Source organism: Dendrobium catenatum, unplaced genomic scaffold (genome assembly GCF_001605985.2).
Source record: "Dendrobium catenatum unplaced genomic scaffold, ASM160598v2 fragScaff_scaffold_174, whole genome shotgun sequence".
Lineage (NCBI taxonomy): Eukaryota > Viridiplantae > Streptophyta > Magnoliopsida > Asparagales > Orchidaceae > Dendrobium > Dendrobium catenatum.
In genome coordinates this window covers 170,217-186,732 of record NW_021318636.1, presented here as the reverse complement: position 1 = coordinate 186,732, position 16,516 = coordinate 170,217, and the positions used below count along the sequence as shown (strand labels likewise).

Genomic DNA, 16,516 nt, shown 5'->3' with positions numbered 1-16,516 from the left:
ATAAACTAGTCAAACCAAAAGGCATATCTATAGCACATATTTGAGCATGATATTCAAAACTACACAACCATTACTCTTTCCTAGACCTAAAAACGAAAGCAAAAACATGAATGTTACCTACGAGAGTAAGATCTGAGTCAACAGTGCAACCTGATTGATCAAGTCAATCAAATTCCACAAACAATCAAATTCCACAAAAACTAGCACCAACCACCGTCAATTGACCAAAGTCATTTGAGACCGTCATCTGATTATGATCTTCGAGCTACGGTTGCCTGAATATAGTCATCTAGCGACCTTCACATGACTATAATCTCCCAACCATCACCACCCGACAACGATCCTTCGACCACTATATATCACCCAACAACAATTCTCTGAACACCATATCCAATTTATAGTCCCTTGACAAACATTCCCTAGTTACAATCCTTTAACCCAACATCATTTGATTATGGCCCTATATCATCATTGCTCAATTATGATTCTCTAACCTCCTCACCTGATTGCAACCCATCCAATTAACCTCATTCACCCTACTATGATCACGCAACTACTATCACCCAACTATGATATCCCGATGACTATCACCCTCTTATTATCTTTTGAACACCACCATCTGACTACTACGCCCCGATCACTGGCATTAGTTGGCTCTATCTATCATTGATTTTGTCACTCACATCATCAACAACATCAACGAGCATCATCACCTATAAAGCCAATGCACGTCATCAATGACAACTCTAATATAATCTATGTCTACTATATTTTATGAACACGTACATTCTTGAAAGTTTGGAAAGAACATCTTTGGTAACTGAAGACAAACTCTAGTAGAATAATTTTACCTAGGCCAAATCTTACGAGTTTTCTCTTTTTCATGAAAACTCTAGTATCTCTTTGACATTTTATTATCAGTGCTAAATTTCCATACAAATACTAAGCCATTTAACACATTGTTACATATGGCCATGTAACACCCCACTCTTCTCTCAACATTGAATTGAACACAAGCTCCTTGAATGAAGAATTTTCTCAATCATGTTCTATAAATAATTAACTTCAGAAGCTTGCTCCTTTGAAAAACATCAACATCATTACTATAATAAACATTGTTCTTAGCCTAATCCATAAAAAGGAAAACCTTTATGATAAAATTTAACGTCTTCCATTATTCAGGTGGGTTTTTAAAGTGCATTGATCAACAACAATCTATCATGAACCACATAACCCAAAAAACAAAAATTCATTATTTTTCTCCATTTTTCTTAAAAAAAAAAACAAATATTTATAGCATTCAAACAATCAAATATACATAATGGGCTATAACTCTAAATATACTATGTACAATGACTGAATCCAACAATGCATTGTTAAAAGAAGAAAAAAATCCACACAATGCATTTAAAAAAAAAAAATTTACGCAATGCATTGTCAGGTACTATAACAGAAAAACAAAGAAGATCAAACCCACCGTTCTGCCATCCAAAATGATTTCCACATGACTGATGTGAAGGTGAGCAGGTTCTGCAGTTGAGTGCAATTCTTTCCGCAGAATCCATTAAAGAAGTTAAAAGAATTGTTCTTGCGCAGCCTATCGAAGTTAAGAGAAAAATGCACATGATGCATACTTCTCATCTTCTTTGCCAGTGATAGGGTGACTGGTTTTTGAGCTCTGCAATATCCAGACTATAATCTGGGAGGTTGCTCGGCCTTGATTGGTGAGCTCCAGCCGACAATACCGGGTGGGTAGGAGAAGGGAGACAGCTTCGATTGCATTGTTTACATTGCCGAAGAGGACTTGAACAGCGAGTGGCAGGTAATGACATGTTAGCTCTCATGCCCGTAAGATCACTACAACTGAGACATACAAAAGGTTTTAGAAATAAATCGAGAAGGAAAAAGGATGCATCTTGCTTAATTCATGTCGTAGATGGAGATACCTTGGATTCTTATGAACTAGGATGTTGGTAACCGGGCGTCCAATTCCATAATCTTTTTCAAATAAAGAAGAAGCACTTTTGTTGATGTGAAAACCTTTATCCTGCATGAGAATGAACAGAGAAGGGAAAGGCAAAGATCAGAATTCAATAGAAGAGTCCATGCCACCAATTCTTGTAATCTTATTCAATCATTTGTAGCGTATTCAGATAACAAATTTCATAACATTATCATATTCGTGCAGAAATTTTGTCAAAAATTGGGATAAAAGAAATTATTTGACGTTTGGTTCAACCAAAAATCACAAAATGTTCAGTGAATAAACTCTTGCAGAACTAATTTAAAATGACCAACTTTGACGCCAATAAACTTCTATGAAAAACTTCAGGGTTCAATGAATTCTGACAAATTTCTATAAAGATAGAAAATCACTCAAATGAGTACAAAAAATGGAATGAAACTAGAATTGTAGTTTCTTCTTTTCAGATACAAAAGTAATTAAGAGAAATTTTGTAAGTTTTGGAGCTACAATACCATTGAATAGGTTCCATCAGATGAAGTAGAAAGCATGTCCATCGTACTTGATTTAGTAGCTTTTATTGTAGATTGATCACACACAAAAGGATGATACATCAATTGGGCCGCTGTAGGTCTTGCTGAAGGATCACGAAGCAAACATAATCTAAGAAAACTTTTTGCTTCAGAAGAAAGATGATCTGGGATAGCTGGTATATCCTTGCTATTGCCAATTTTAAATATTGCCGCTACCTGCCAATTAAAAACAAAATCAAAGTTTTTTTTTTTCCATACAATAATAAAACAAATAACAGTCATACATTAAAAAATAAATGGCGCACCCCTTCAAACTGGCTCCATGGAGGTTTCGAAGTTGCCATCTCAAGTACTGTACAACCGAGGCTCCAAATATCCACCGAGAGATTGTATCCACTTCCATTCATGATGACCTATAGAAATTGTTCATCATTGTGATTAGAAATAGTAAAGATATACGGTTAGTATTATCTGCAAATGGTGGTTGTAGGCTTAACATCTATCTGACATATTATTACCTCAGGAGCCATCCAGTATGGGCTTCCTTTAAAAGATCGTATTGAAGTATAGGATGATATCTATAGCAATAGAGAGAAAGAGAACAGTTGAACAAAAGTTAGGAGATAACAACGCTGAAACAGTCTTATAGACACAGCAACAAATTATCAAAAGAAAGTCAAAGAATACTTTTTTTGCATAATTGAACTATATGATAGCTTAATTTTGACAAATTGGAGTGTGTACGGCTGCATGCAATGAATTGGTTATTTTAAGGCCAATATACTACTAGCAATGGAATGGTTAGACTGGCCGGCTCTCACCGCATAATTGCCCAGCTTAAGCCTTTGATACACCGGGGGGCCCACAGCCATGAACGGTGAGCTGTTTAGGAAGGTTCCTAATCAAGGGGAGTTGTTTAGGAAGGTTTCTAATCAAAGCAGAGCTATCTAGGAAGGATCCTAAGGTTCCTAATTAAGGGAGAATTATTTATAAAGGTTCTTGATCAAGAGAGAATTGTTTAGGAAGGTTCTTAATCAAGGGAGAGTTGTTTAGGAAGATTTCTTGCTTGTGTTTATGTTGTTTATTAAGGGTTTAATTATTTAGGAAAGTTTTTTAATTGTATTTATGTTGTTTAGAAATGGTTTAATTGTTTATGAAAATTTTCTAATTGTGTTTATGCTATTTAGAAATGTCTTAATTGTGTGAATTGTGTGTTAGGGCTATTTAAAGGGGAGTTTGGTCTAGGATTTGAAAATTATATTTTGCTGAAATTTATTCTATGGTTTGTTGTGATTTTCCTAGCGGCGTCTAGGATATGTGGGAGAGCTGATTTATCTCTCAAACAGTAAATCACTTATATCTTTCATTATTATTGAAGAGAGAATCCAAAAATCAGTCCTAATACTTGATTTCTACAATTTTCTTCCTATCTACAGATCTACTTGTTGTTTTTACTTCCAAGACACATCAGCCTCTCCAAGATCACCTATGACAGTACCAATTTCAATATGACAGAATCATGTCGCGTGCATGTATACATGCATGTTAGTGACATCGTTTTGGGCTCACGAGTTAAACACTGTGAAAGAAGGTTATTCATTATAATATGAATGCGAAAGCATGCGATGCAGGACTTTCTTAGGCAGTGTTATAATGTGGTGGTCTCTGGCATTTTCCAACTAAAAAAAGCAGTTAAAAAGCCCACACTGGGAATTTTGAAATTGTGGCCTATGTGGTCTCATTTCAATGAGGTCCCGCCTCCAATGGCTTGACTTGTGTGTTTCACCTGCGAAACGTGGAAATCATGGAAATCACATAAAAGCTTGTGTGCTCGGTGTCCTTAGAATTGGGTTTATTTGCATGGTGGGACAGTTTAGTTGATTTGAAACTTTAAAAATTAAATTGGAAATATTTTTGACAAGTGGAATTAATTTAAATTTCAATTAGAACTGTCCTATGCCTAGCCTAGATTATGAGGAGTTTATAAAGGTTGAGGCATATAATTAAGAACTCTTGACTCATAAAATTTCACATTTTAGTTTCAATCTTATGAGTAAATCTAGGCGAAATCATCTCCTTGTAACAACACAAGATATGATTTTTCTTTGATAATTTTGTCCCTTGTCTATTTCTTAAACATAATTATTATTGATTAGTTAAGTAATCTTGATGTTAGTCAAAAAGTGATAAATTGAAAAATAGAAATTTTGATTTTTGTGAAAATCAATTTGCCAACCCAATAATTTTATTTATTTTCAAATTATTTTTGAAATTCTCACATATTTATTGATATTTTATTGTCAATTGGGCTTAAACTGTCGAATTTCATTTAAAAAAAATGAGTTGTTGGATTAATTAACAACTTGTGAGCTATGAATCCTCAATTTTTCTTTACATGAAAGCATACTAAACATCATATTAATTGTATTAACAATCATGGCCCTAAGTCATCCTATATCAGTATGTATGCATGAGATGGAAATAGTTATGATTAACGAGCATACATGTTTAGCCATGCCAAAATCAGCAAGCTTGACTTCACCATTAGGATCCACAAGTATGTTTGCCCCTTTAATATCCCTTTTATGTCAAAAAAAAAAAAACCAGTTGCAGTCAGTTATAAAAAGTTAAAAAAATATAGCTATGATGATGAATAAAATAACTCTGTGGCTTAGAAAAGGATTGGCAATTAGGAGCAATACCTATGCACTGTGTTTCTCCCATGCAAATAAGCAAGCCCAGAAAGAATCTGTGCAGTATAATTTCTGATAACAGGTTCTCCAAAAGAGCCATATTCTTGAAGTAACTTGTGGATAGAACCTCCTGAGACGTATTCAAGATAAACCGCTAGTGTTTCATCTACCTACAAAAAGGAAATTATAGGGCGAAATCATAAGAGACTCTTGAAATTAAGGAAAAACATATTCCAAAATCAACTATTCGATAGGAGACATGTCTAAGAAGATCAACAATTCATGCCAGAAAAGAAAGGGCTTCTGAACATCTTTTGAGAAGGGAACATATTTTTAACTCGCCAATGTAAAGAACATAGATACCAAAAGAATATTAGAGCCAGACCTAGAGATCATCATATTGCAATTTAATACAAAGTAAAAAAGAGAACCATCATATCAAAACCACAAAAGAGGTCCCTCAGAATTCCAACCACCAAAGGGTTTCACGTTAAAAGTATAAAACCATCCAGTAAGAGCATTTGCAAACTGTTGGACTGTCCGAGCCGGTCCAGCCAATAAACCGGACCCCAGCAAGGGGGGCCGATCTAGCTAGCAAGCAGAAGAGTCCTGTGGGCCCCACTAGTGTGGGCAGCGGGCAAGGAGAGAGAGGGGCTCAAAGGAAATTAATTCTACCTTTAATTACTTCATAGAAAAATAAATTTGGGAGGGGATTATGAATGTTTATCTAGGGAAAAAGGGCTAATTTGAATTCAGATTTTGGGGGTAATTGGAAGATTTATTTAGGGAAGTATGACTGTTATGATTGGGGGCGGAAGTAAACCACACAACGAATACAAACATGAAAAATAGAAATGCAGCGAAAAATAAAGAACACCAGAATTTAACATGAAAAATCCGAAACAGAAAAAAGAAAACACAGAGCCACTCCACACCAAGAAATCCACTATAAAAATATGGGAGAATTAGTACATCTCTCTCTTTTCTCTCAACTCGATCATTTCTTCTCTTCTATCTTACACCGTTCTTATACAAGAACAGGATGTGGTAGGTGGATAGTGGAGCTACCCACAACTTCATTTATAACAGGATGGTGGATCAGTTGAGGCTGAAATTAGTAGACATGGGGGGATATGGAGTTATGCTAGGAACATGAATAGTAGATAGTAGAGAAATTTGCAAATGGGTGATCTTAATCCTTAAAAGTTTTAGGCATTGGAAGACTTTTTGCCATTAGATTTGGAGAGCAAATATGTAATACTGGGAATTACATGGCTGCAAAAATTGGGGAAGACCAAGATTGATTGGAAGGCTCTAACAATGGAGTTCAAGCATGAGAGGGGGAGAGTGGTTATTAGAGGGATCCTAGCATGTCCAAAACTATGGTTTCACTCAAAACCATGATGAGGGCAATCCAGGATAAAGGAGTGAGATTTTTTGTTGAGTTGCAGAGTTTGGAAAGAGAAAATGATGAGGAGAAGATAGAAGCACCTGACATGGTTCATCCACTCCTGCAGCAGTATCGAGAGGTGTTCCAGCCAGTTCAAGGGTTGCATCCTCCACGGGAACACGAGCATGCTATCATCTTAAAGGAAGGAGTCTCACCCATTAGTGTTCCTATGTACCATTATCCCCAAATCCAGAAGGATGAGATAGAGAGATTGATTAGGGAGATGCTAGAGGCACTGATCATTCGACCCAGTGTCAATATATTTTCTAGTTCAGTTCTATTAGTGAAAAAGAAAAATGGTAGTTGAAAGTTTTGTATGGACTACCAGACATTGAATAAGGAGACTACCAGACAATTTTTCTATTCTAGTGATTGATGAGTTATTGGATAAGCTTTATGGAGTGGTGCTTTTCTCGAAGATTTATTTGAATCCAGGGTACCATCAGATCCGGATGAGGCCTGAGGATGTTCCTAAGATGGCATTTAGGACTCATGAGGGACACTATGAGCATTTAGTAATGTTTTTCGGCCTCACTAATGCTCCAGCTACTCTCCAGTCCTTGATGAACATGATATTCCAACCATATTTGTGGAGGTTTGTGTCAGTCTTCTTTGATGATATTTCCATTTACAATAGGACTGAGGAGGAACACTTAGAATACTTGAGATTGGTGTTATCCACTCTATTGGATGATCACTTGTTTGTTAATAAGTGGTCATTCGCCCAGCCTAGAGTAAAATATTTGGGTCACATGGTATCACGGGAAGGAGTAACAGCTGACCAGAGCAAAATTGAGGCCGTGCTGAGGTGGCCCAATATATTGAGGGAGTTGAGAGGGTTCTTAGGACTTATAGGCTAATACAAAAAGTTCGTGAAGAGATACAGTTCAATAACCTAGCATTTAACCGAACAACTAAAGAAGAAGAATTTTAATTGAGGCAAAGCAGCTACCAAGGCCTCTGAGGAGTTGAACAAGGAGATGACCAGCATGCCAGTGTTAGCCCTGTCCGACTTCAGCCAGCCTTTTATGGTGGAGACGGATGCTTTGGGGTATGGGCTCGGAGTTGTACTTATGCAGGACCAGAGACCATTGGCATATTTCAATCAGGTGTTGAATGTCAGGGCAAGGCTGAAGTAAGTTTACAAGAGGGAGCTGAAGGCGATTGTGCTGGCCAGAAGTGAAGAACCTATATGTTGGGGCGACACTTCATTGTTAAGACTAATCAAAGTAGTTTAAAGTTTCTTCTAGAGCAAAGGATGGTTATAGAGGAGCATCAAAGGTGGCTTTCTAAATTTTTTTGTTATGATTTTGAGATATAGTATCGACCAAAGATAGAGAACAATGTCGCAGATGGGTTATCTAGGTGTATGAGTGAGCCTCACATGATGGCATTGTATATTCTCTATGTTGTGGACTGAGCGGCATTGAGAAGGGAAAGTCAGCAAGATAAAGGATTGGAGAAAATTATGAGAGATCTATTGGGGAACATGGATAGCCATCCACGTTATACCTTAGTCGATCAGAGACTGTTATACCATGGGTGAATAATGATACCAAGGATGTCGCCATATGTACCCTACTTGCTGCGGGAGTTTTATGATAGTACCATAGGAGGGCACTCATGGATACAAAAGACCTATCATAGGTTGACAGCATAAATGTATTGGGTTGGAATGCAGAAAGATGTAGAGGAGATAGCGACCAGCTGCGATATCTATCAAAAGCACAAATATATGGCAATGGCTCCATGAGGACTTTTACAACCTCTAGCGCTGCCCGAGAAGGTGTTGGAAGAGATAACGATGAATTTCATTGAAGACCTACCAAAATCGAAGGCGTTTTAAGTGATTTTGGTAATAGTGGATAGATTGAGCAAGTATGCTCACTGCATTTTCTTGCGATACCCATACACGGCGGTTTTAGTGCCAGCAGCATTTATTCGAGAGACGATCTGTCTACATAGAATTTCAGAGTCCATAGTGTTAGATAGAGACAAGGTGCTCATGAACCACTTCTGGAGAGAGCTATTCATGATGCAGGAGATCATTTTGAAGACGTGTACAACATTCCATCCAGAGACTGATAGGCAAACCGAGGTGGTGAATGGGAGTGTTGAGACTTATTTGAGATGTTTTGTATAGAAACACTCAAGACCTGGGTGAAGTAGTTATCTTGGGTGAGTACTAGTACAATACATCCTACCATAGTGCAACACATACTACACCCTTCAAAATCATTTATGGCAGAGACCCTCCTTATTATATGGCAACCTGGACCGATTTGGTCCAGGATTTCTCCCGCTCACGCAAACCGGCCGACCCTCCTCTCGCTCCTTCGCCCGAATCGAAATTTGGAGGGAGAGACGGTGGGCAAGTGCAGTTCGTTCGCGATTCGAGCGAAGGAGGAGCGAGTGGAGGGTTGGCTGGCTTTTGAGAGCGTGAGAAATCCTAGACCAAACTTATTCGGGTCGGGATATAACATAAAATCTAAACTAATAAAATTAATGAAATTGAAATAAAATCTCCACTAAACTAAAACTAATTAAATGAGAGAAGGAAACAGGACTATACAACTTGATAAACACAAAGAAGACAATCAAAGAGAGGGAGGAGAGAAGAGAAGATGAAGAAGCTTACTATTGAAGGAGAAAGAGAAGATTGTGAAGAAGATGCTTAGTGATTTCATTGATCAATCAAACGACAGCTGCGAGAGGGAGGAGGAGGGCCTTCGGTGGCTACTACGAGGGAGAAAAGAGGAGAAAAATGATGCCCTAGATTCCAATTCTCCTTAAATGGTGAGAGAGAGAGGCAACGAGGCGGAAGAATCTGTCAAATATGGGAAGAAATGACGATTTGGAGGGAGAAACTAGGCAAGGGCGGTTCGTTCGTGATACAGGAGGAGCGGGAGAAGGGTCGGCTGGCTTGCGTGAGCGCGAGAAATCACGGACCGAACCAATCTGGTTCGGGATATAACACTTCTCACCTAGTATACTACGGGACCAAGAGCACTCCAGTTTCATTAGTGAAACAATAGTTGGAGGAACGGGATAGGATATTGAAAGAGATAAAAGGGCATCTACTGAAGACACAACAAATTATGAAGTAGCAAACTAACGGGAATATAAGGGATGTGCAGTTTGAGGTGGGTGATAAAGTGTATTTGAAGATTCGACCCTACAAATAAAAGATTTTAGCTTGAAGAAGAATTAAAATGTTATCTCCACGATACTATAGGCCTTATGAGGTTGTGGAGAGGATTAATACCGTGGTTTATTGTTTGCAACTACCCCCTACTTCCACCATACACGTAGTATTCCATGTGTCCAAGCTGAGGAAAGTTATTGGCGATCACAGTTCATCAACAATGTTGTCGATGACCTTGACAGAAGAAAAGGAAGTGATCTTGGAGCCAATGGAAAGTAAGAGAAGTTTGCTCAACAACCAAAGGAGCTAGAGAAGTGTTGATCGAGTAGAAGGATCTCTCTGACTATAAAGCAACATGAGAACTGTATTAGATGATTCAACAACAGTTTCCTTTGTTCCACCTTGAGGACAAAGTGACGCTTTAAGAGGGGAGTATTGATGGACTGGCTAAGCCGGTCTAGCCAACCAACCCGGCCCTAGCAAGGGGGCCGGTCTAGCTGGCGGGTGGAAGAGCCCTATGGGCCCCATTAGTGTGGTCGAGGGGCAAGGAGAGAGGGGGAGCTCAAAGGGGGTTAATTCTACCTTTAATTACTAATCATAGAAAACCAAAATTGTGAGAGAATTAGAAAATTTTATTTAGAGAAACGGGGCTAATTTGAATTTATATTTGAGAGAAAATTAGGAAGGTTTATTTAGGAAAAGATGACTGATTTAAATTCAATTTTGGGATGGAATTATAAAGGTTTATTTAGAATTGATTATGTTGTTTTATTTTTATTATGTGATTTTATTTTTTGCAGTAATTTTCTTTGGAGTTATTCCTAGGGGCACCTAGAGTTTGCGGAGACTCGATCTACCTCTTGAATAGTAGAATAACTTGTATCTTGATTTGTGGTGTCGATGTCAATAAAATTAACCCATAATTTCATTCTTTCTCACTGATTTATGCTGCATTTTCTCTTTAGTTTTGCTGTTTTTTACTTTGTGGAGATCGGATTCCTATCACAAACTTGGTCCAAATTCTGCAAGTAGAAGGTTAAAGCCCTAATAGATCGGGGCATAGTTGCTCGACTCCAAGACATTAATTTAATATTTTCAATTTCCACAATGCACTCTATTTTTCATCACTTTATTAATTAGAATGGAACACCATAGACATAAAATCTTAACACAATAACATATGAAGCTTTTGTAAAATCAAACTGCAAAACTATGTCAAAGCATCTTCAAGAAGACAAGTGCGCACAAATATTAATTATTTCAAGGATCAACATTATAAGAAATGCATAAGCTAATTTGAATACATCACATCCAAGTACAAATAGTTCCCAATTCATCAGTGTAAGATAACAAACAAGTGAGATACAAAACCAATTAAATATAATCAACACTTCATGAACAGCTTCAGAACATTGCGTCAAAATTCTCCTAACAGCTCAAAAAATGATTGTAAGAGGCTTAACAATCGTTCTTTTACAAAGAAGTTGATATGCCTTTCCAAGTAAGTTGCACAACAAATTTCATCATCGTTCTTTCTTTCTTTCTTTTTAATCACTGGCAAGTGATATCACGAAGAATTGGAGTAGCAGAAGCAATTAACCAAAAAAAAAAAAGGTAGATGACTGATTAAGAAAAATACCAGTTCACTGCCATAGTACTGCACAATGTTTGGATGTGAGAGCTGACGGAGCAAATTTATTTCCTGGAAATTAATGATGCTTACAAAATCAACACTTGAAACATATCACAACCATTCATAGCCAAAAGATCATTGCCAAAAAAAAAAGTTTTATATTGAAAAAATGCTTATTAAAATTAACTTTTTAATAATTAGAGGGAAAAAAATAAGAAGATCACCTGATTTAGTTGCTTGAGCGATTCTCTAGAAATGGAATCATCAGATATGACTTTGACCTCTTTAACAGCACACATTTGCCCACTTTCACTGTAAAACATGCAAACAACTTCTTCATCCATAAAATGGCCAATGTAAAATACAAACCAAAATCCAAAGCTTATTGGGATTATTAAATTTGCAACCTGCTGAAAATGCTGAAGAAGCCAACTTATAAAGATGGTAAGGTAATGATGAAAGAAACAATTACCTGTTGAATCCAAGATAGACATGTCCAAATGTTCCTCTTCCTAATAACTTTCCCTTCTTCCATTGCGTTTGAGATGAACGAGAAGAAAGTGAAGATGGAGAGACAGGAGAGTTTGGAGGCAGAGGCAATGGATGAGGAGGGCTTTTCAATTCTTCTTGCCATCCTGAAGGTGATCCTGGATGGACGCGCAGGGGGGAAATTGGATGTACAGGAGATAATGAAATTGGAGACCCGCGCGAACTAGGTGCACAACTCACTGTCCTCGGATTAAACATGGTTTCCGGGTAGCTTAAACCAGAAGACTGGATTTCCTTTCTAGGAGATAATGGTATCTCAAAGCTTCTGGGATGCTCCAAAACTGGACTGCATGAGAAACGACACCTTTCAATTGTTGACAGATTTCTGTTTCTTCCCATGTTTATGGTGTTCGATAACCTGGAGAAGCAAGGATGGGATGGAAACATAAATCAAAACAGGACTAATTATATAAGAGTTTTTTCACGTTTGTACTGGTTGCAGAGCAGTTCTTCATGGATTAAGCAAGAGAAGAATACAGTAGTTTTCATGAAAGATGGCTACTCTTAGATGGATTTCCACAAGACTTCCGTGATTCACAAGAAAACAATGCTGGATGGAGAGGACAAGCAATAAAAACACCAAACGTGAAATGAGGAAATTGATAAATTGATTTCAAAGAGAAAATAAAGAGCAGAATCCAAGGAAAAAAAACAGGGAATGAAAAAATAAAATTTTTTTAAAACTCTATGCGCAACGATCAGAACAGCTAATACTGATAAAAAGTTCACAACTTTCATGTTTGTATAAAAGCCACGTCTCTCAGTCAAGAGTGCAACCAGCATAAACGTTTAAATACTTGCATAACCACGCAGTGCTAAAAGCAAAATGGAGCATTTTTGAATTAAATACAGCAGAGAGGTCTCGAACAACGCATAATCCCACAATTTCCCCATGTTATTAAACAAGCCATGATCGCCAGCCTTCACGGGGCTAAATCCCGTTCTTCAGTAAAAACCATCATAGGAAGCGGAGGAATGAGATCGAAATACCTGTAGAAACCAAGATCGGGAGTGTCTTCAGAGGAGCCCGAAGAACTAACACTGGAATAGGACGCCGAGCCGGATGCTGTCACTATCCCGGAATCCGCCAGCGGCAGAGAGGGCAACGGTGAGGACCCTGACGGGAGCGGCAGAGGATGTCCAAACGCGAAGGTACTCCCCGAATCCCCGGAGCGGCCACCAGAGACGGCCTCCTTAGTTTTCTTCCCCAGAAGAACCCCATCGAAACTGTTGGCCTTCTCCTTCCTCGCCTCCCGTCGATTCTTCGAAGTTGACGAGCACTCCCCTTTATCCTCCTCCTCCCCCTCCTCCTCCCCCCAATCCGGCCGGCTACTCAGGCTCGGTTCAGACGCCGCCAAAGACTTCGACTTCCCCTTCGACTTCCCCTTCCACCAAGAAGGCATCTTTGATTCGATTCAAAACCCGAGCGAGTACACTTCGAATGCGCGAGTTGGAGGGACAGAAGATGGACGTCTGGGCTAGTGGAAAGAGATTTGAGGCGGATGGATAATGAGTTAATCAGGACAGCTCATGGGCGGCAAAAAGAAGAGGTAGTAAAAGGCGGGAGATGATTCTGACGTGGTGCAGGGTCGAATCTTCCTGGATATTTGCCCAAAATGTCCGCTTTCACGAGATGGTAGAGGGAAGAAGAGAAAATAGAGCACAGGAGCAGTTCCTCTGTTCTACTCGCCTACAAAGCAGCGGAACAATTGCTTATCGTCACTCTTCTTGGGCCGCTCGCACCCACCCCGCTCATTTATTTACTCATTTACATAGAATGATGAGAATCGAAATATAAATATTAATAAAATCGGCATAAATTAGCTCGAATTATGGACCCCCAAAAAAAACTCCAAATTCACTCGATCAACTTTGCATCTCTCGTTCTTCTCTCTCTTAAAACTCTTCTCACACATGCGTGAATTGGTAAAATAAATTAGGAGTCTCAATATTTAACACGACTTAAAAATTTGACTCAAATTCGATACGAAAATTTTAGGTTCGAGTCAACTCGAACCCGAAACGGGTCGGGTTCAGATCCTTATTTTCGACCCATTTTTAATTTCGGGTAGTATTTGGGTTAACTCGAAAACTCGAAATTGACCCGATTTTGATCCGGAATCCTTCACAGCTAGCGAACTCGAACAACAACGAAGGAGCCAGTGAGCGAACTCCCGTCTGATGGGAAGGGAATGTCGTTCAAGGAACAAAGTTGAACAGCAACGCGAACTCCCGCTGTTGCTTCCATTCAAAATGTTGCAACTTCTGATCCGACCATAATGGAACGTCATCCAAGGAGCGAGTAAAACAACAACGAAGGAGCCAGCGAGCGAACTCTCGTTGTTACTTCTGATCAAAATGTTGCAACTTCTGATCCGATCGAAAGGAAACGTCGTCCAAGGAGCGACATCGAACATCAACGAAGGAGCCAGCGAGTGAACTCCTGTCGTTATTAAGATCAAAATGTTGAAACTTTGATCCGATCGGAAGGGAATGTCGTCCAAGGAGCGAAGGCGAATAACAACGAAGAATCCCAGGTGGTGAGGTACCTTCATAGCTAGCAAACTCCCCTAGTTACTTCCGATAAAAATGTTGTAACTTCTGATATGATGAATAAAATTATATCAAAAATATAAAAGAAAAAGTCTAGACTCTCTTGCGAGGTTATCCTAAGAAGTTATAATCAAATATCCTAAGTAATTATATATTAAAGTAAAAATGCCAAAGCTAGCCACACTTGGCAATGCTTTTATTTATTTTGGGGTTAAGCAGCTGAAACACCTGTAGCTATTATATATATAATTTATTTATTTTATTCTGGACATCTCAATTACGTTCATTTTTTTTTATAATGTCCCAATCATGAAGAACAAATTGCATAACAATGAAAAAGATAATAATATGAATTTATAATCATAGAAATTGAAGGAGGCTTCCCTTTTTATTTTTACTTTATATATACAACAACAACACATCAAGACTTTATCCCACTATGTGGGGTCGGCTACATGAATCCTTTACGGCCATTATGTCCGGCGAAAAGACCATCCTTTATATATATACTAATTCATAAAATAAAATCTATAACATAATCAATATTTTTATAAGAAATTGAATAAGCATGGTCTTATATATGTGATTAATTATTTTGTGTAAACGTCGAACGCCATTCGGAGATCAACCAGAATGTGCCACATCATCCATGTGCTCGGTACTACTTGGTTGGTCTCCGGATGACATTCTATGTCCAGTCTACGCACAAAATAATTTCTTTATATATGGGGCGTAAAGTTAGATCATTAAATTTTATGTTTTATCAAATGGAGATCAATGTTTATAGAGGTAGAAATAATTTTAAAAAATCATTAAGTCTCAAAAAAAAGGCTTCATTTTATCTCATAAGAATATGAACTAAAGAGAAAAAAAACATAAAACAGACATCCTATATTTTACACACAATCCACACATTCTCAAAGCAAGGTAGAAGATTTATTAAGTCACAATAAAGAAATGTTCAAAATATAAATGAAGGAAGTTCTCTAGCTGGGATGAGGGTGAGCGTCGAGCTGACTCAAATGCGACTGATTAACTAGCTTATGAAAAGAGCTAATCGAGCCACGAGTTTAAACTCGAGCTCAACCTGTCTTGGCTCGTTAGTTTATTGAACTGCTCGTTTAAATTAAGATATATTTCAAAATTAATTTAAGAATAATATAATAAAAACATGCTAGACATTTTGTATTATTTCTCAATTCAAGCTCGAGCTTTACAAATTTGTTTGAGTAATCGAGCCGAGCTCGAGTATAATAATTTTCAAACGAGCTAAGTTTGAGCCCAGTAAATGAGCTCAAGTTAAAGTCGAGCTCTAGCTCGATCTCAATAAAGATTAAACTAGTTTGACTGAATTAGACTAATATCCAACTTAAGTCGACTCGTTTGCGCTCCTACTCCTAAGCATCCACCCTGGTAAGACTTCCCAGCTTAAACGGCAATCAAGAACATAAAACACCTTCTGATCATTCAATCAAGCACCCAATTTAGCAAGATAATCTGTAGATCCATTCTCTTCACTGAAAAATATAGCTGAATCTAACATTCAGAAAAGAAAAAAGGAATATAACTATTCTTAAATCATTAAAAAAAAACAATAATCTTTCTAAAGCCATGGGCAGCAAACAATTCCGAACAATGTCGCAAAGCTTTATTTTCAGCTTGAAAAGCACACACTAGGGGTGTCAATTTCGGGTCACAGGTCGGGTTCGGGTCGAACCTGGAACTGACTCGGGTTCAAACGGATCACCCTAATCCGACACGGCTATGTAAACGGGTCGGAAATGCGGACCCGACCCAACACGAAATGTGCGAGCGCGAGAGGCTGCGCATGGGTGCTCGCGGGCGGGTGCGAGCGCGCGTGGGCGGGCACGAGCGGGTGCGTGCGGCACCCTCGAGCGCGAGCGGGTACGCGTGGGTGGGCGCGAGCGGGTTGACCTTGCAACCCGACGAGTCAACTCGAACTCGACCCTTTTTCAAATGGGTCGAATTCTGGAACC

The 16,516-nt window shown here is 38.5% G+C and overlaps 1 protein-coding gene across 1 annotated transcript; it reads right to left on the bottom strand.

The window, feature by feature from the left end:
* Window positions 1–1,237: 1,237 nt before the first annotated feature.
* Window positions 1,238–13,694, bottom strand: LOC110112062 (mitogen-activated protein kinase kinase kinase 3). The gene is made up of 11 exons (XM_020844144.2): window positions 12,957–13,694; window positions 11,890–12,324; window positions 11,642–11,729; window positions 11,424–11,486; window positions 5,199–5,359; window positions 5,001–5,076; window positions 3,015–3,074; window positions 2,802–2,909; window positions 2,479–2,712; window positions 1,947–2,047; window positions 1,238–1,863 (listed from the first exon to the last, which is right to left on the bottom strand). The coding sequence occupies exons 1-11, from the start codon at window positions 13,367–13,369 to the stop codon at window positions 1,638–1,640; spliced, it is 1,965 nt and encodes a 654-aa protein (XP_020699803.1). The 5' UTR covers window positions 13,370–13,694; the 3' UTR covers window positions 1,238–1,637.
* Between the last annotated feature and the right edge of the window lie 2,822 nt (window positions 13,695–16,516).